Raw genomic sequence first — 20,413 nt, forward strand, 5'->3', positions numbered from 1 at the left:
AACTCAGAACAAACAAAAACAACATTAATTTGGAAGCAGATGAATTCTTCGACAACTGTCTACGAGATAAATAATTCATTCGAGAAATATTGTTTTTACTAACCTAATGGCGCAACTTACATCAGTGCAAATAGAATCGTGGGAATATAGATCCCCACTAAGAACACTAATTTAATTTCACTTTATATACACAGCAGTGGATAAATAATTTGATAAATCTCCGTATAAACTTGAGCACTAACACAATGACAGAAAAAACACGCACCAGTAATATAACCGCGAGATTAAAAACCGCACAAAGCAACTGAAAGAACTGCCAACTGATTCATTGAGACCTCCCCTATTACCAGAGTAAATGTCCGGCTCCATGGCTAAATGGTTAGCGCGCTGGCCTTTGGTCACAAGGATCCCGGGTTCAATTCCCGGCTGGGTCTGGAATTTTAACCATCATTGGGTGTATGTGTTGTCTTCATCATCATTTCATCCTCATCACGACTCGCAGGTCGCCTACGGGTGTCGAATCAAAAGACCTGCATCTGGCGAGTCGAACATGTCCTCGGATACTTCCGGCACTAAAAGCCATACGCTATTTCATTTCACCAGAGTAAATTACATTGTAATGCGGGATGACATTTAGGGTCACTCAAAGATTCTTTGACTCACCTACGAATTCCTTATTTTTGACACAAAAGGAAGATGGATATTTTAATAAGCATGTGTGAGATAGATTGCCTCCGCTTACGCTTTACTTTCGAGCCCAGACGATGCTACTCTCTAGTGGCAGACTCGCTTACCACGTTCAACATCACAAGGCCGACTTGATGCGTCGCTCTAGCTAGCTGAGGAGCGCAGCGAGGGATCCAGTCGGCCGTTAACATCAAGGTAGCAGGAGACATCGAGTACTTCTACCCCCTTGCGGGAGAGGAAGTAACTATAGACGGGATCAGTGAAAGTTGATCCCGGTTTATGGTATACTCCGCCGGCTAGGGGGAGTGTTGCAAGCTTGGCTGCACCTGCGTATTGCTTCCCCCAGGCCACAGGCAAGGGCTCACTTCACATGAGCACTAGCCTTGTTCCCCGGGAGAACGGCGCTAGGTGTTCGACAGATCTCGTCCTGATTTTCACAAAACACAAATTCATATCGTACTCAAAACGAAAAGGCACCAGGATAATTTTACTGTACATAAATAATATTCCTTACAGTTTCAAGCTACGTACTGGAGCCCGGTAGCACGTACTGACCGGCCGCCACTGGTACTAAATACAGGAAGACGAACATTAGCACTAGATGTCGCAAAATGTTCGACAAAAAATCTAGAAATAACAATAGATGAAGTGACGAGAACAATTCAAGACAATAAAAAATACAAAGCAGCCGGTCCGGATGGAATTTACAACGAGAATCTAAAAGACACTCTACAATTGCTAGCACCTTATTGGACCAAGCTATTCAATAAATGTCTAGAAACAGGTAGAATTCCGGAATGTTGGAGGACGTCCTACATAAAAATCTTATACAAGGGAAAAGGAGAGCCTGATGACGAAAACTCGTATAGAGGGATAGCGCTAGAGAACAACATCATGAAAGTATATACAAAAATCATTAATCAAAAACTTAACGAACTAATAGATGATCATCTCCCAGAAGAACAATTCGGTTTCAGGAAAGGCAGAGGAACTCTACAAGCTGTCGCTAATTTACTAGATGAGGTGCAAGAAGCACTTAGGCACCCAAAAGGAAAATTTTATGCTATATTCATTGACTTCAGCAAGGCTTTCGACATGCTCAACAGATCAAAATTAATGGAAAAATTAGACGGCATGATTGGAGCAGACAACGAACTTAAGATTGTAATAAATAACCTTCTAGCCTATAATAGCGTGAGAATAGATGATGGGGTATCACTTTCTTCCCCCATCACTCAAAGAAATGTTGTGTTACAAGGAGACCCCATTAGTCCTACGCTTTTTAACGTAGCTACAACAGACATCACAAGAATAACAGATAATTTGCCAACAGTGCTGTATGCATACGCAGATGACATGATAATAGGTTCGAGAAACAGAGAAGACCTTCAGGTCGCTGTAGATGGACTACAGGAATGGGCCGAAACAAACGACTTCCAGGTTAACAAGAACAAGACAGTCTGTATGGTCTTCAGAAAAGGAGGAAGAATAGCAGCGACAGATAAAATTTCATATGCAGGGGTAGATTTAACTACAGTAAATAATTTTCGTTACCTTGGCATCACTCTACAAACGTCAGGATCCTCATTCAAAATACATGTGAGGGAAAGAGCAGCAGCAGCAATAAGAGGAATTTACGATATACAAGACCCAACCAAAATATCAATAGGCTCAGCAATGAAACTTTTTCATGCAAAGATACTACCCATTCTGACATATGGCATAGATTTAATCTGGGACAAATTATCAACATCTGACATAACTACCTCTGAAAAAGTGAAAGCTACCTACCTTTCTGAAAAGAATATTAGGTATTTCTAAGACATCTCCATCTAGACTAGCTTATGAACTAGCTCAGCAACCTTTCCTTATTGAGGACCTTAGATATCTTTCTGTGCCATCGACACCCCAAGCCACTGCTCACCTAAATCTAAGGTTAAGCAAAAGAGAAGAAATCTGGCCGGAGTTCTACGTGACGGATGCTATGACAAACTGAGACTGGATGGCCCCAATCTTTCAAGAGGAAGAGGAAGATATATATCTTCCATCATGATAGTATTTGGAACATAGATCGTCGACTCTCTCTTCTTTCAGTAGTGCATCTTTGGAATTCCATTCGTCTTTTGTTAGAGTTTGTTGATACAAAATGTATATAGGTCCGTATTTTTAATTATTTAAATATTATGGCAGGGTATATACACAAGACGATTCGTTCAAAAATGAACGGAAAGCTTACCAAGAGGAAGTTAAAATGAGAAAGAATGGATTTATTTTTGTAAATCGCTAAATGGGGCGGCTCTTTTAAATTTCTTGGCTACTATGACAGTTTAAGATCTGAAATTTCTACGATTCTGTGTCTGTACTCCCTCCGTCAAAATGTTCATATATTTGAGCAAAAAGGTTTGTAAATGCCATAATTCTCTTTGAATATTATTAAGAGTTATTTATTGCAAACAATGATCTTTAAGCAATAAATAATAATTATTTACAGCAGCTAATAGCAATACAGGATATCTAATTTTAATAAATAATTAACGTAATAAATCAACAGATTATACACTACGTAACTTATTAAGGTCTCTTTATAAAAAAAATTGAGTTAATGACTTCTTTTTGCACTACAATATATGATATCTGTCACATTTTTTGTCACAGCGTACAGAAGCACTGTATGTCTGACTGATGATGAATGTTATCAATAATTATCATCATCGATGTCCCACTCCAGTCGCCCGGGTGTGGTTAACAAGCCTCCTCCACTCCTTTCTGTCCTTCCACTTTTCCTGCTCCATTACTTCCACCACAGCCAATCCAGCTTCTCTAATGTCCTCCCAAATCTGATCCACCCACCTTCTTCTCGGTCTTCCAACTGGTCTCTTTCCAATTCCCTTCTTGCTACCTGTTCCTTTCCCATTCTTTTTACATGTCTGAACCATCTCAGTCCTTCTTTCGGTATTACTCCAGAATACTTTTGGAGATATACTGACCCGCAGCACATACGTTATGAAGAGTGAGAATGCATTGACAATATTCACACAATATTGCACCTTAGATGACAGAACCTTACCAGCTAAAGTTCAAAGCTAAAATATTTCACATAGGAGGTTTTGTCCCGGCAGCGATGACATTTACTTTTATAACCTAATGAAGACTGTTACATGCCATTTTCATTTCTGAAGTAGCTACTTGCATTCCTATTGGCCAATGTGAAATGGCACGTGATCTCGTTCCCGTCAATAAAGTTAATCATAATACGTTACCAACCCTGACCAATGGTTTTGTCCAGGTCCTATCCTAACCGTACGCACAGCAAGAACTAGTCCAGACCAATCGTGTTTCCACACAAAAGTAGAGGCCTAGGGCCGCTTCACGGCTTCTAACGTGGGGTCTTATGCCCCCAGACCCCCTTTCCTTGTCACTATATCACTGCTCTCATCCAGATCCTATCCTAACCGTCCGCATGGCAAGAACCACTCCAGACCATTGGTGTTGTCCAGGTCATATCCTAACCGTCTGCACGGCAAGAACCAGCCCAGACTAATCGTGTTTCGACATGAAACTAAAGACCTAGGGCCGCGTCACGGCTTCTAACCTGGGGGCTTACGCTCCCAGATCTCCTGTGCTTGTCTCTACAGCTATTGAAGCACCACTCATTCATTAGTTCCTAAGTACAGAGGTTGTCAGCACTCAGCACCATTTGACGACATCCCTCCCGAGAAGGCCGCGAGCGTTGTAAACAAACTACAATCGTTCAGCAGGTGTGAAAATCTTGACAGCCGGGCTGGAGTAATAATTTGCTTTCTGTATGTTCGGTACTAACAGTTCTATATACTCTGATTTTAATATTTTGAATTCTATCTCTTCTTGTGTTTTTAACCAATGTTCTTAAAAATTTCATTTCTACTGCTTGGATCTTACTATCTTGTCTCTTATTAGTTACCAGCGTTTCTAGTCCATATTTTACAATTGGCATGAAATACTGTTTATATAATGTTAATTTCCTTCTCTTGGGTACTGTGTCATACCATAAAAGCTCTCTGACTTGATAAAATATTGTACCTTTACTTAGTCTGTTATTAATTTCAGGGTTGATTTCATTACTTCCATTAATAATGCTACCCAGATATGTAAACTCCTATTCTCTGACCGTTCTCCGTCTATGTTCATTTGGCTTCTCTTTTTCTTTTTTTCCGCAGTGCATGACTACACTTTTCTTTTTTACTAATTACCATTCCAAATTCCTTCAAATTTTCACTCCAAACATCCAGTCTCCTTTGTACTTTTTCTCCCTTTCCCCAAATCACCACATCATCTACAAATACCAAAGAATACACTTCATCACTACTGATACTCTGTTTTACACGTTTTATGATTTCGTCCATCAATATAATAAACAATAATGGCGACAGTGCACTTCCTTGTTTGAGACCTTTTTTTTTGTATAAAATGTTTCAGAGTCACCACTCCCCACTTGTACACTGCTTTTACTCTCATGATACAACATTTTTATCTTGTTAATTAATGATTTTGGTACATTCTTGTTCAGTAGGCGTTCCCATACATGTTTTCTCTTAACTGTATCATAAGCTTTTTCCAAATCCAAAAATACGAAGATGACTTCCATGTTTCTTTCCAGATGTTTTTCCATTATTGTTCACACTGTAAATATCAAGTCTGTTGTTGATTTATTTGGTCTAAAGCCATATTGCTCTTCCTCTAACTGTGTTTCTGTTATATCCCTCAGTCTTTTGTCCAACTTTCTCCATTATTTTTAGCCCATGTGATTATAGTGTTATACCTCTATAATTTTCACATTTCTTCTTATTTCCTTTTTTGAACAATGGTACAATGCTTCCTTGTTTCCAATCTTCGGGTATCCTTTCATCCTTCCATATGGCATTGAGTGCTCGGTATATCCACTGTAGACCGATGCTTCCTGCTGTCTTAACCATATCAGCATTGAATTCGTCTTTTCCACTAGCTTTACCTTTGGTCATTGTTTTCACTGCCCTTTCAAGTTCCAACCATGTTATCAGGTTCTCTTCTTTTTCTCCATCTGTTATTCCCATTTCCTTATCTCCTTCTTCCTCCGAGCAGTCATCCTCATTATAAAGTTTTTCGAAATACTTTGCCATCACCTTCTGAAGACCCTTTTCGTCATGTACTATGAATCCATCTTCTCTCTCTAATGTCTTGATTTTTTCTTGATTTATTCTCTTTTCTTGATTTATTCTCTTCGATTTTATTACTCTGTAGGCCTATAATAGTTTCTTATTTCCTCGACTATCTTGCTCAATTTTGTTGGTAAACTCTCCCCAACATTTCTCCTTTTCTTCCTTGATACTCCTCTTTACTTGTACTCTCAATCTTTCGTGTTCCACATGTAACCTTTCTATCTTATTCTCATCCCTCCGATACGTTTTTTGCTTTTCCTTATCCATTTCTTTCTTCACCTTGTTCCTTTCTTTTATTTATTTCTTTATTTTGTCTGTCCACCACCGTGTCTCCTTTCCCTTAACCTTTGCTTTTGTTTTTCCACATACCTCTATTGCTGCTTCCACAGATGTCTGTCTGAAATTGTCCCACTCTTCTTCTTTACTTCGTATTTCCGTGTTAGGCAACTTCCTTTTTATGCAATCTTGGAATGCCATTCTTTTATCCTCCTCCAGTTCCCAAATGCTTATCTTTGGTTTCTTCTTCCATACATTTTTAAAGATTTTTACTTGTTTTAATTCCATATTCAATAATCATGCCTTTGCTGGCAGGACCTAGTGTTTACAGTGCACTATGTCTTCTGGTATGGGCTAGAGCAATTTTGTTACTTTCATTGATCTGTCTCTGTCTTATCCTTGGCTTTGACAATATGAAAGTGTCTGAGGTATGAGCGATGCTAGTAATACCATTCCTTACGCAGCCAGTCCTGGCTATGAATGGTGTGAAACTGTTGCTCATAGGGCCAGTTGGTGCATGCATTTCAGTGTGCTTGGCAGACTGATATGTTATAGCAACTTCTGGCTCGGTGAGGAAATCAACGTGAAACTACCTCACTCCTCATTTCCCTAGTACGCCTCTTCAGTGATGCCTAGGCCATCTATGACAGCTCATGGCGGAACTGTTGAGGATCCAACGAGCCTTCGGGCTGATGACTAAACATACATACATTCAGTAATCTATGATCACCTTCCATACTTTCACTGGGGATTGTCTTCATATTCATGACGTATCTTCCCCATTCTCGATCTGTTATTATAAAATCAAGGAGTGTCCATCCCAACTATATTGGCTGATCTTATGGCTATTCCTCTTCATAAACCATGTGTTCTTTTTTATCAGGTTATTTCTGATACAAAACTCCAACAGTTTCTCTCCATCTTTATTTCTATCACCATACCCATGTGGGCCCAGAACATTCTCATATCCCATTCTATCAGTTCCTACATGAGCATTCAGATCTCCCATTTTATCATGATCCCATCTACCGAGCTCGATAGCTCCAGTCGCTTAAGTGTGGCCAGTATGCAGTATTCGGGAGATAGTAGGTTCGAACCCCACTGTCGGCAGCCCTGAAGATGGTTTTCCGTGGTTTCCCATTTTCACACCAGGCAAATGCTGGGCCTGTACCTTAATTAAGGCCACTTCATTCCTTTCCCTTTCCATTTTACTTCACTTAATCCCAGGATGCCGAGTTTTCATCTCCATTAGGTCAATCAATTCATTTTCCTTCCCTTCATTTTTCAAATATTAATTGTTCCAAATTGGGTTTTGTTCTCTGATCTAACACTTGCACAGACATCAGGATTACCATCATACTGTGCAACTGTAGCCAGAGACTTGTCAATTCCATTTCCATTTTTAAGCTTCCATCCAAGGCTTGTATTATTGTTGAAAGCAAGTACAAGTTTACTCATCTGCTGACCTGCTAAGTCTAACGAATCTGAGGATTTTCTTTCAGGGTTTACTCTCTTAGCCTTGAAGATCCCTCTTCTCCACAAGGTAGTGGTTTCCTGTTCTAATTTTCCCCCGACAAGATGGGTTTCCTCATCCACCATCTTCACCATTCCGAAGGTCTCCTTCTCTGCCTAAGATGCTGTAAAGGTCTTCACCCGTAACTCTGGGCATGGGTTCCACGTTATACCCCGTGAAACTGGGTCCCTGCTTGAACTTAGGTCTCCTTCACACCGGCCTACTGATGTGGAGGATACCCACCCCCACATGCGCCGGAAGATGACCGTATCTCCCTTGAGCCAGGGTAATGGTTGTGTATGATGCCACAACAATGTTATTGATAACACATTCATTAATTGCATTATGTCACAGTAATAGCATAATTGGTTTTTCTCAATATGCTGAGTTTTTAATTAATCTAATATTTTGTTCAGAACAATTTGGGATTTGAAAGAATCTTTAGAAAACGTCCACCTTCACGATCGAAAACTCAGCACACTTTCATTTGCTTTCTAAATAATTGACTTTCCTACATAACCCACAACACCAAAGCCTCAATTGTGATATAGGGGTTTACGTAACTGCTAAAAAATATCTGTAGGTCTCTGAATGTGTTGAAAGATTTCTGTATGTACAATTTCTGTAAATTGAAGCTTTATTTTTTTTAGAAAGAAGGAATTGTGACTAGTAGGCAACCATCTTTTTGATTTTCTGTTTGCAAAGTTTTACACCAGAAAAGTAGATACCTTCCTTTTTACAACCTGCTCACTGTAAACATTGCCAACAACCTAAAAATAACAAAGTAAATTATTTATGTGTGGAAGGCTAATCGCCTAATCACCAGTGGTGTTTGAAGGTGCTCAAATACGTCAGCCTCGTGTCGGTAGATTTACTGGCACGTAAAAGAGCTCCTACGGGACTAAATTTTGGCACATCGTCGCCTCCGAAAACCGACGCGTACACTTCCCTAAAAAATACTCAAACAATACCTGGGTGTCTTAAGATGTGCCCTATTATTCTATCTGTTCTTCTCATCAAATTTAGCTAAATCGATCTCCCCTCACCAATTCAATTGAGTATCTCTTCATTCGTGATTCGATCTACCCATCTCACCTTAAGCATTCTTCTATAAAGCCACATTTCAAAAGCTTTTATTCTCTTTCTTTCTGAGCTAGTTATCGCCCATGTTTCACTTCCATACAATACCACACTCTAGAAGAAAGTCTTTAGAAACATTTTTCTGATTTCTATATCAATGTTTGAAGTGAGCAAATTTATTTTCTTAACCTCTTAACCGGACGTGACGAGTTAATTTCTCTACAAATAGTTCTTACTCAATCGGGTAATGACGAGTTAACTCGTGTAGACCCTTCGAAAATTGTTATCTGCTATGCGGGGCGTGTTATCTTGTATCTAATTGTTGTTGAGTGTAGTTCTACAATTACTTTATAGATGTCAGTAGGTTTCAGATTTGCTGCGCCACAGTGCGTGCCTATATTTCATTTCAATTTTTTCCATACATACTGGCTATGCGTGCTCGTTTGTATGGTGAAACTATTCTTCATCTCAGTGATTCAGATGACGAATTAGATGACAACTCTTTGGTTAGCAACAATAGGACAAGTGGTGAAAGTGACAGTGAACTTGCTTCTGAAAATGAAGAGGGAGAAGGTATTAGCTTGCCTACAACAAGTGATGCAACCACTTCGCACTGGCATAGCCTGTGCTCCTTTTACATTTGTATCGGTTAGTAAAATAAATATTGAAGCAGTTACAAGAAGTCAAATAAAAAATTGAATTATGGTTTGAATTACCAAATGCAAACCAAAAGAAACCACTTTTCCCTTTGCGAAAATCAAATGATCATAAACATGTCTCTCAGTCATGACCATCCATCAATGGCTTCTAATTTTAGATGACCACCAGCCATAAGACATAGCCTGCACGGTTGCTAGCTAACACTGTATGACCATCGATCCACACCTTCCTTCACAGCCTGCAAGAGTTACACTTCTGTCACATCTTTTGTGATGTTAACTTCCATAACACAAATTTTCAGATGACCACCAGCCTTATGACATATTCATGTTAAAACGGGCAAGCTGGATAACTCGTCTTCTGTGAAGGCATGCTCGCGTATTGTGCGGGACGAGTTCATTCGTCATTCACGGAAGCCCATGAGTGAGCGGGACGAGTTCCTTCATCATTCGTGAAAGCATAATGAGCGTGATGGGGTAACTCGTCACCCACATCATGATAATGGGCGTGACGAATTAACTCATTTTCAGTCAAATATATTTCCCGCTACGAATGTTTGTTTCTTAGTGGAAACTCCCCGGTTAAGAGGTTGAAAAAGGCCGTCCTTGCTTGTGCTAGTCTACATTTTATGGCCTCCTTCTGCTATCATTAGTTAATTTACTACCCAGATAACAAAATTAATACTTCCTGTAAGACTTAATTTCCTTATCTAATATTTCCTCCATCACCTGACTTCGTTCGACTGCACTCCATTACTTTTGTTTTGGACTTTTATTTTCGTCTTGTACTCCTTACTCAAGACTCTGTCCATACCATTCAAGAATTTCTCCAGATCTTCTGCAGTCTCAGATGAAATAACAATATGATCGGCAAATCTCAGGGTTTTGATTTCCTCTCTGTGGATTGTGATTCCCTTTCTAAATTCTTCTTTGATTTTCTTTACGGCCTGTTCTATATAAACATTGAAAAAGAAGGGGGGCAAACTGCAGCCTCATCTCACTACTTTCTGGATTGCTGCTTATTTTTCAAAGTCTTCGATTCTTATCACTGCAGACTGATTTTTGTACAGAATGTAGATAATTCTTCGTTCTTGGAATGTGATCCCAATCCCCTTCAAAATCTCAAACCTCTTGGTCCAGTGAACATTATCGAATGCCTATTTTAGATCTAAATAGGCCATGCACGTGGGCTTGTTCTTAATTCAGTCCTTTAAGACCAGACTTAGACTCAGGATTGCTTCACGAGTTCCTACATTTCTTCTGAAGCTAATTTGATCTTCTTCACTCAGTTTCAACTTGTCTTTCCATTCTTCTGTAAATAATACTTGTTAATATTTTATGGGCGCTCAGTAGTTTTCACACTTGTCAGCACTGGCTTTCTGATGCTTGTTGTTTAAAGGGGCCTGACATCTAAGGTCATCGGCCCACCGGCTTTCTTGGGAATATGTATAACAACATTCTGCCGAAAATCTGATGGCACTTTTCCTGTCTCATACATCGTACACACTAGATGGAATAACCTCATCATGCTGGTTTCTCGTAAGGCAGTCAGTAATTCAGAGGGAATGTCATCAATTCCAAGTGCCTTGTTTCTATTTAGGTTCCTCAAAGGTCTGTCAACGTCTGACCTCAAAATTTGGTCTCCCATTTCATCAGCATCAACAGCCTCTTCTTGTTCCAGAACCATATCATCTACGTCTTTACCTTTGATACAACTGTTGGATATGTTCCAGCCATCTTTCTGCCTAGTCTTCTTTTCATAGAAGTGCTTTTCCATTTGAGCTCTTAATATTCATACACCCAGTTTTCCTTTCTCCAAAGATTTCATTGATTTTCCTGTATGCAGCATCCTTTTACTTGGATCATATGAAGGTGGTTTAAATATAAATGGGAATTCGAATGTACTGCTTCTGTTTGTAACAATTCTGAGGCGGGGCTTTGCCGGGGCGTTGGTAGAGGTTCTGGAGAAGGGGTTTGTGCGTGCAAACTACGGTGAAGGCCTGGGCTGCTTCAGTATACCATGAGTGAGCAAGAGGTGCACACGTCTGTTGTGCAATGCATAATTATCAAATTTCTCGCAAAAGAGGGCACCAAACCTTCCGAAATTATGAGACGGCTCCGTGTACAGTTTGGGGAAGAAACATTTCGCAGACTCGGGTATATGAGTTGGCTAAGAAATTTGTGGCAGGAGGAGAATCTATGGAAAATGAACCTGATGAAAGGAGACCACAGAAAAACATCACTGCAACATTGTTGCCATTTGTGAGATTATTGGTGAAGATCGGCGAATACAGTTTTTGCAAATTGTTTTAGCCATAGGAATAAGTTATGGAAGTGTTCAAACCATCATCCGAAATGAACTCCATTTCAGAAAATTGTCTGCTAGGTGGGTTCCTCGTCTCCTCAACCAGGAATTGGTCAGAGACTCCTGTGTCGCTATGAGGAGGAAGGAGAGGATTTCTTGTGACGTATTGTGACTTGTGATGAAACTTGGATGCATCATTACACCCCAGAGTCGAAGCAAGCAAGCATGGAGTGGCGGCAAAGAGACGTAGCAGGTCCTGTCAAGCCCAAAACACGCCCATCTGCTTGAAAGGTGCTTGCACCGTTTTCTGGGACTCCTCAGGCATTTTGCTTTTGGATTTTCTTCACAAACGAAGTACAATTAATGCAGCTTATTACTGGAACTTTTGGATGAAGCAAAAGCTGCGTATTGCAACAAGGGACGCCGGCAACTGATCAGAAACGTCCTTCTTCTCCATGACAATGCAAGGCCGCATGCTGGTGCTTTAATGCGGGAAAAATTGGAGGAAATTAACTGGACACCTCTGGAGCACCCTCCGTACAGTCCAGATTTATCATCCTGCGACTACCATTTGTTTGGACCTCTCAACAAGACATAGGAGGACAGTGGTTCGATGATAATGCAAGTGTAGAAGAGTTCATGCGCAACTGGCTCCACACACATCCCTCGTTTTTCTACCAGGACGGCATCAAAAACTTAACCAATCCGTTGGAGAAAATTTGTATCGAAGGCAGAACACTATGTAGAAAAGTTATCTCTATGTGTGTATTTTGTTTTGGTTGATGCAATAAATTTAAAAAATACTGTTTATATTTGATCGGCCCTTGTACAATTTTCAGCATCCTTCCACTACTCTTTCAGCCATTCTTCCTTAGCTGTCCTGAACTTCTCAGATTCTCTAACCTACCACAACGATTCAAATTTCTGACATTCCACACTCCGACTCGCAGAATGTCATTATCCATCTTTCTGATGATTGCCTCTTGGGTAGTCCCCACCTTGAGATGTGAAGTATTTTATGTTCGGAATATTTTACCCTTGAGGAAGCCATCATCATTAGATCATTCATACAATACAAGGCCGCATGCTGGTGCTTTAATGCGGGAAAAACTGGAGGAAATTAACTGGACACCTCTGGAGCACCCTCACTCGAGAGTGAGTTGATTCTTTGTGTAGTCGAATCATGTTAGTCCAAGGCTCCAGCTCCCTCCCCCTGTGGATCAGTGGTAGTGTCAGCCTCTGGATTCCAAGATTGCAGGCTTAAACCCGGCAGAGGTAGTTGGATTTTTGAAGTGCAAACAAAAGTCCATTTGACACTCCATGTCATACAATGTTGCATGTAAATGATCTCTGTTGGCGTATTCTGTCTTCGCCCGACAAAATTAATTAAACTCAGCTATAGACACCCGCGAAAGGCCCGGTTTATTTTGCCATCGAGCAGGTGTAAAAAGAAAATGGTATGCCAAAATTGACGAGCAGGCAGCCAGATGGTGTCAAAATGTCTGTGTGTGGTAACTGAGGCCATACGATTATAATAATTATTATAGAGAAACTCTGGAATCTGAAGCAACAAGTAGGATGGATTGAGGAAATTAGAGAGAATATGAAAGCACTTTCTTTATTTTTTAAATTTTTAAATGCTATTTTTTGGGACGTCGACCCATGTGGATCTTCTTTTGCCCCTACTGGCACCATATTGTATGAACCTGCGTGTAATTGGAATGCCGGTAGTGTGGAATGTTGTATGTGAGGAAAGGAAGATTAAGGACGTCACAAACACCCAGTCCCCAGGCTAGGGATATTAATTATTACAATTAAAAAACCCTGACCTAGCCGGGAATCGAACCTGGGGCCGCCGGGTGACAGGCGGACGCAGTACCCCCTACACTGTGGGGCCGGACATATGGAAGCACTACAAATAACTGTGGACGATTTGCAAAACAAAACAGAAAATATAAAGAAACTGAAAACATAAAATAAGATTTAAACCAAAAATAGACAAATGACATACAATGAAAAGGGTATTTACAGATGAGGAGCAACAGAAAAAGTCGGAACAAATGAAAAGCTACTGGGCAATTCGGAAATAAATAATAATATATTTTGTTCTTGTTGTTGTTGTTGTTCTTCCAAGGCTCCATTGAAGCATTCTCATTTCCACAGCATGTAGAACCTGCTCATACTCTGCTATTCTTGGCCAGCTCTCTGATTTGGGCGCACTATCATTCTACTAGTATAGACCTCTCACTTGAGGAATAAGGACATCTGATGATCACACAGGACTCCAGTCACCTGGTGCCATTTCTTCCAGGTGGTGTTGACTTGGGTGCAGGCATCTGAAAGGCTGTCACTTGCTTCATATGAGGAAGCCAAGGTATTTGAATTGCTCCACTTTCTTCAACTCTTTTCCACCGATACTGATGGCACTAACAGTTTGTGTGCCACACTCCATGGCTTCTTGAGATTGATTCAAAGCCCATATTTGCCAAGCTGTTCTTTCCATTCCTGCATTTTCTCCTGGAGGTCTCGCATCGTATATCCGCCGAAGAGATGTCATCAGCATCGAGAAGTGTCCATGGATGGGGCTTTTTCAGGTAATGGTGTCCATTCTAAGGACAAACAGTAAGAGCGAAAGTGCTGATCTTGGATGTGGTCCGTTAGTGAGGCAATCTATGGGATCATTGTGGATAAGAACTGCCCAAGATAGAAGAACCTGGAAGACTATGGGGGAAGCCTTAGCTGTAAAAGGGAATTGATCAGGCTCTGACGATGATGCTGATGATGATTGTTATAAGGATGAGAGTAATGTATAATTATTTTAATGTTTTACAATGTACGTGATAAGTATGTATTATGTAACTGATGAATAGAAGAAAAATATCACTTTGATCCAAATCTTGTATAACCTCCTTTGATGGAGGAGGATGTTTGTAACTCCTCACTTTAAGGATCAGCTAGCACTCATGTGCAGGAGACCTTAAGATCAGGATACCAGTTTACCTTTCTCTCTCCTGCTTTCAGTCTACAAACCACACCCAGTTACACAACACCCTCTCTACTCTGTTTTCTACTGACAAAGAATATACTGAAGACTTTGGAATTTGATGTTTTCGTAGCCAACCCCTTTTATCCAGAGGTCCTGGGATGGATCTCTGGCCCATCTAAGAATTTTAATCTTGAACTGAGGCTGGTCTTTGTGATACTTCAATATCTGTTGGCCAGCCAATGAGTCACAATTCTACGAGGGTGAATAAAAAATTAAGATATATTAGCTCACCGCGAGAGCACGCTGTGTGTCGTGACAGTGGCCAATGTGGAGCAAGCTACAATAATTGCTGACACACCTGATACAAAGGTTGGTGTGGTATCCCCTCATATTGTGTAAGCAGAGCGGGCTAGGCTCAATGGTGCGTCAACTGTATGTTCACTCCAAATTTGAGGTGCGTGCAGCGATCAGATTTCTATGGGCTAAACGGCTCAATTGCATGGACGTTCGTTGTGAAATCACTGCTGTATATGGTGAGCGTGCAATTTCTCGCCGAGGTATTGTAAAGCTGTGTAAGCAGCTTGACGCCGGATGCGCAGATTTCACGGACGAACATCGCAAAGGCATGCCCACAATATCCAGTACCATTGCAAATGTTGACCGTGAGGATGGGATCATTAGAGAGAATCAGCGCATAACACTGCGGGAAATTACCAGCATGCTGAACATACATTTCGTATGACAGTGTGTTCTCCATTGTTCACCAGCACCTTGGATTGTGTAAATGTTGTCAAAGATTGGTCCCACATCTGCTCACCAATGTTCACAAGGAAAAACGTTTCCTTTGCAACAGTATTCTGTGGAGGGCAACGAGTGGCTTCACCACTTCGCCCTTGAAACATAGAGAACATCGATGGAATGGATGCACACCGCATCACCACCACGAAAGAAGGCCAAGGTCCAACCTTCAGCAGGATAGGTAATGGCGACAGTGTTCTTTGACATGGAGGGTTTGGTGCACGTGGAATTTATGCCGAAAGGCATGGCAATCAACTTGCCTTGGTATTGTCAAACGTTGAACCGGTTGCGTAAGGCAATTAAAGAAAAGCGGCAGGGGAAATTGAGCGCTTGGTGCCATGCGATTATCATGTGTTCGGTAAGCTGAAAAAAGATCTCGATGGATGGCGATTCCGAAATGATGAGGAGGTGAAAGCAGCTGTCTCCAGGTGCTTACATAGCATTGGAGGTGATTTCTTCACAGCCAGAATCAAAAAGGTTGTTTGACCGTTCCAAGAGATGTTTACAGTCTCTTGGGGACTATGTGGAAAAGTGAACTTACATTGTATGTTGTCATAGCCGTGTTGCCTGTTTGTAGGTGGTTTCATAAATGGCCATAACTTGGAAGTGAAACTTACTTTATGATTTGCCCTCATATTAATGGTTGTTTGATGTTTTTCTTTTCATTCTGCAATTGTATCTTTGATAGACTTGAAAGCAATAAATGTCCCTCCAACTAGTTGCTGGCAAGAAGGAGGTAAGTTCAGTGGTGGGTCTGTCACCTTTCAGCTTCTGAACCAGCTGCATGGTACTGCATTTCCCCAGTACTGAGATGGAATGGTTATACCGCCATGACTCAGTCTCCAGATCCTCGTCTGTAAAAGCAGGTTACTGCACCACAGGCAGGTGAGGTTGAGATTTGGGTAGGAGAGGTTATGGAATGCACATTACTACCCCTTACAGACCTGCGGCGAACAGCAAGAGTCACTAAGTGGGAACACAAAAGAAATACAGAAGTGCTGAATGACCTTAAAAGCAGACCTATATTGGAATACATCTGTGAATACCAGAGAAATTGGCTAGAACACCTTAACAGGATGGACAGAAGCAGGATCCCCAAAGCAGTCATAAACTACTGCCCTGGTGGGAAGATATCTCTGGTCTCTGGGACGCTCCAGGAAGAGATGGCTTGAAAATGCAAATCTTTTGTATAGACCGTAATAGTTCTTCTATAGGACTAATAATGAAAGGATGATGATGATGATGATGATGATGATGATGATGATGATGTTTTTCTCTACTATATGTTGTTATGTGGTACCTAATCTTTTTTCCTTTACTTGCATCAGAGCAAGTGTACTAGTGAGTGACCAGATGTAACATTAAATGTTTTGAATAAGTGCATCAAGCTTCTATTCAATCACAGAACATGAATAAGGTAGTCTGTGATTTGTTTTCCACTGGTTTAAAAATAAGATAATTGAGTGTATTGGCACAGTAATATGCCTTATTATTTCTAGAACAGTAAAAATTTACACCAATATGTATGCTAGTACTGTTCCTCATCTACTTTCAAAATATTTCAAAAATATAGAATTAAGAAACTGAAGTCCTTATAATTTGGTTTTGTTTCTGATCATTTACTGAAGTACAAGAGTAATCAGTGAATAGAACAAACTGGTCATTCTGGTTTTCAACCAAACAGGAAGTTTACCACCATATTTCTTGTATCTGCTGTTGTATTTCAGGGTCCTAAACTAAGTAATTCAAGTCATCATTCTTCAGATATAAACTAAGAAAAATTTGCATTCGTAGGTCATTAATTTCAGTTATTACAGACTGTGTCAAATGGGATGCTGTTTCCATTGTAGTTTTTAGTAAAAATATTTTGGTTTGGTGCAAGTGATATTTAACACAGTGAAATTTTTCTGCAGAGCACAATGCATTGAGTGGTTGGGATAATGTGATAATATAGTAGCCACTTGGTTGGACAATTCTGAATAGCCTCTCGAGGCCTAAACGCTTCCCATTTGCCTCAGACTGCAAAGTAAATATAATTTACTGGAAGACTTTTCCTATTTCTCTGTATTTTTTATTTCTAAAATTTCAGATTGCAATTCCTAACAACACCAAACTGAACTGTCTGGCCTGGAACAAGGAACAGGGTTACATTGCCTGTGGAGGAGAAGATGGCTTACTTAAAGTTCTTAAGTTGGAGTCTGGTATGTTGAATTGAACATGTTGAGTGTTGTCTTGTGTAAAGGAAAACAATTATCTTCTGTGATGATGATGATGATGATGATGATAGGAAATATTTTAGATTCAGGAGATCAAATGGACTGCATTGCTGTTGACCTGTCCATGGCTTTTGATTGAGTAGATCATAGAAGATTACTGAAGAAAATGAGGGCTATTGGAATAGACAAAAGAGTGGCTGAATTGATGGCTAAATTTCTAGAAAATAGAACTCAGAAAATTAGAGTAGGCGAGGTGTTATCTGATCGTGTAATGATTAAGAAGGGGTTCCACTGGGTGGTATTATTGGACCTTTATGTTTACTTACATACCGGGTGGTCCACCAGCCCATTGCGATCTAGTGTTACGCATTCTGCTACTTTTACTACAGTTCTGAAATACATCGGTCCCTCTCTCTAAACCGGGGTAATATAACGATATGTCAGTAGCCTAAAAGCAAACCGGATAAAGTGCACTCCAGCACATTTTGTGAAAATGGCAAGAAACCACTGCCACCTTCCATTAAGGCTGTTGCTTATGAAATATAAGCATAAAATCACAAAAAATATCACTGATTATTAGAACAAGTAATAATACTCACAGTATTATTGATTTTGCTTCTAAGAAGTGGACTTTATTCATTTTGCATGTTACCAGTATGGATTTTACTTGTTTCGCTACTTTTTATTAAAAGCGCAAAACATAAGAAGACATAATATTCATGTTTCTTTCACTATGGTTTAAAAGTGCCCTGGGTAGACGTTTAAATACACAGTTCAGGAGCTTCCTCTGTTGCACTGCAAAGGTCATTATCAACATTTTCATTGACATCTGACTGATGACTCTCCCAAGAGTCAAAGAAGTCAACGTGGAATTTCAGTGATGGGCTCAACTTCCAGTCAGAGCCAAAGTACAATTCAAGGAGCCTTTTCACATCTGACACCTTGTTCTTGTTGACTGAAGTAGTGTTCTTTCGATCAGGTGAAGGGTTTATAGCATACACATTCTTCTTAGTTTTCATCAGGGATCTGTAGGTTCCAGTTCTATGATAGTAAAACGGCTCCCCATCCACAAGGACCGAGATGAGGCGTTTTTCATCGTCTGAAAAAGTAGCGCTTGCAAGGTGCGAATTTAAAGTGCCATTGTTGAATAGGTTTCATGTGCTCTGTTGCTTCTTGTTTCCAGTTATCGCCATAAGACCTATCTGTGTCGGTGCGACGTAAAGCCCCTAGCAAAAAAAGTTTCCAGTTAAATATATCCATGTCACTCCCTGGTTGATGAATGGATCTTCGATTACTTCTCTCGTCTTGAATTCCTTTTCATAGAGACTGAATAACCGATGAGGAGGAATGAAGGAATGACCTCTTACTGGAAAAATTAACTGTACTTCCTCTACGTCTCTTGGCGTTTGCAGGAACCACCTTTGGAGCATAGCTATCATCGTTCTATTTTTATTTTGTCCCCCACATCCGTTGGCAAAAAGCTTTTTCTTCTTAATGTTCGTTAAGTCCAAGTTCTGCAAGCAGTGATAAACGCAAGATGCCACCTCATTCGAACCTTTCGGGTAGGTCCCCTCAGTCCATATCTAGCTGAAACAGTTATCTGGTGTCATTGTGTTCTTAGAATTTCCAACAACAATAGAGAAATTGAGCAGATAGAGTTGGCGCCAATAGTAAGTTTCCTGAACAGGAATTTTGGGATATGACAAATTCTTCTGACAATCGAAAGACAGTATAAGTACACCTGGTTCACTTCTCTGAGTAACGAAAAAAAGGCTTGTGCCCTTTTCTTGTGAATTGCCTTGCTAGGTTCCAGTGAAGACAACTTAATAGGATCAGTTTCTGTCTTAATTCTCTCTGAAAATTCAAGACAAGTGGAGCACATGTCAAGCCTGGGTGATCCAAATCCTAGGTTAAACTTACGATTAAAAATGTAATGAAAGTAGGAGACCTTCACTTTCACACTGTCATCAGCTTGGGCGTTGTAAGCATTAGCCAGCTTTTGGATATTCAGATCAGAACCAAGGTAACTTCTACAAGTGTTACTACGACAGTAGTGGGATTAAAAGGCACTTTAGTGAACTAATATACGCAACAAATGCTTTCTTCTTCTTGGTGTACTTCTGAGAAGTGCGATCACCACCTCTTTTCTCCCTGACGACAGTGGACTTTATCCATTTTGCATCTACCTGAGCTTTTAAAGGGGAAATACTTAAGGATTTAAGGCTTTTGCTAGTATATTATTTCATGCTTCAGTAGACACATTTTTTACCAATATATTTCTACCAATATCTCATTTTTTTGTAAAAAGTGGACTTTATCCATTTTGCTTTTAGGTGACTCATGTGGTTATGGACTGGAAGACAATAGGAATCGTGAGTGCCACTATTAACTCATCATGGGTACCTCGAATGAACCCGTAAAACAAGCACAGATACGAAGAAAACTTACCTCACAACGGGCGGTGCTCTCACAGACCAAGAGCAGGTATAGGCTGGGAACTGCGCACTGCATGTTGAGCCTCACAATAGCTCACATGATAAGGGCGCAGTGGGAGATGTGATAGTGGACAGTGCTCGAAGGTTCGAATCTTGTGCAAGTATTTTTTTTCTTTCTTTTTACCACCAATTGCCTGGGATGTGCTGAGGTTGCATACTTGATAGCTTACACAGACTGATTTGTTGATTTGGCACTGTAAAGGTAGATCATAGGTAGGGAATGA

General features: G+C 40.3%; 1 protein-coding gene across 1 annotated transcript in view; it reads left to right on the forward strand.

The window, feature by feature from the left end:
- Window positions 1-2,828: 2,828 nt before the first annotated feature.
- The window catches only part of Oseg4 (intraflagellar transport protein Oseg4), a 337,827-nt gene continuing 320,242 nt past the window's right edge, over window positions 2,829-20,413 (forward strand). The window contains exons 1-2 of the mRNA XM_067152561.2: window positions 2,829-3,087; window positions 17,568-17,679. Of these exons, the coding sequence (XP_067008662.1) occupies window positions 3,064-3,087; window positions 17,568-17,679 (136 nt within the window). The 5' untranslated portion in view covers window positions 2,829-3,063. The remainder of the gene's footprint in view (window positions 3,088-17,567; window positions 17,680-20,413) is intronic.

The sequence above is a fragment of the Anabrus simplex genome, chromosome 8 (genome assembly GCF_040414725.1).
Source record: "Anabrus simplex isolate iqAnaSimp1 chromosome 8, ASM4041472v1, whole genome shotgun sequence".
Taxonomy (NCBI): Eukaryota; Metazoa; Arthropoda; class Insecta; order Orthoptera; family Tettigoniidae; genus Anabrus; species Anabrus simplex.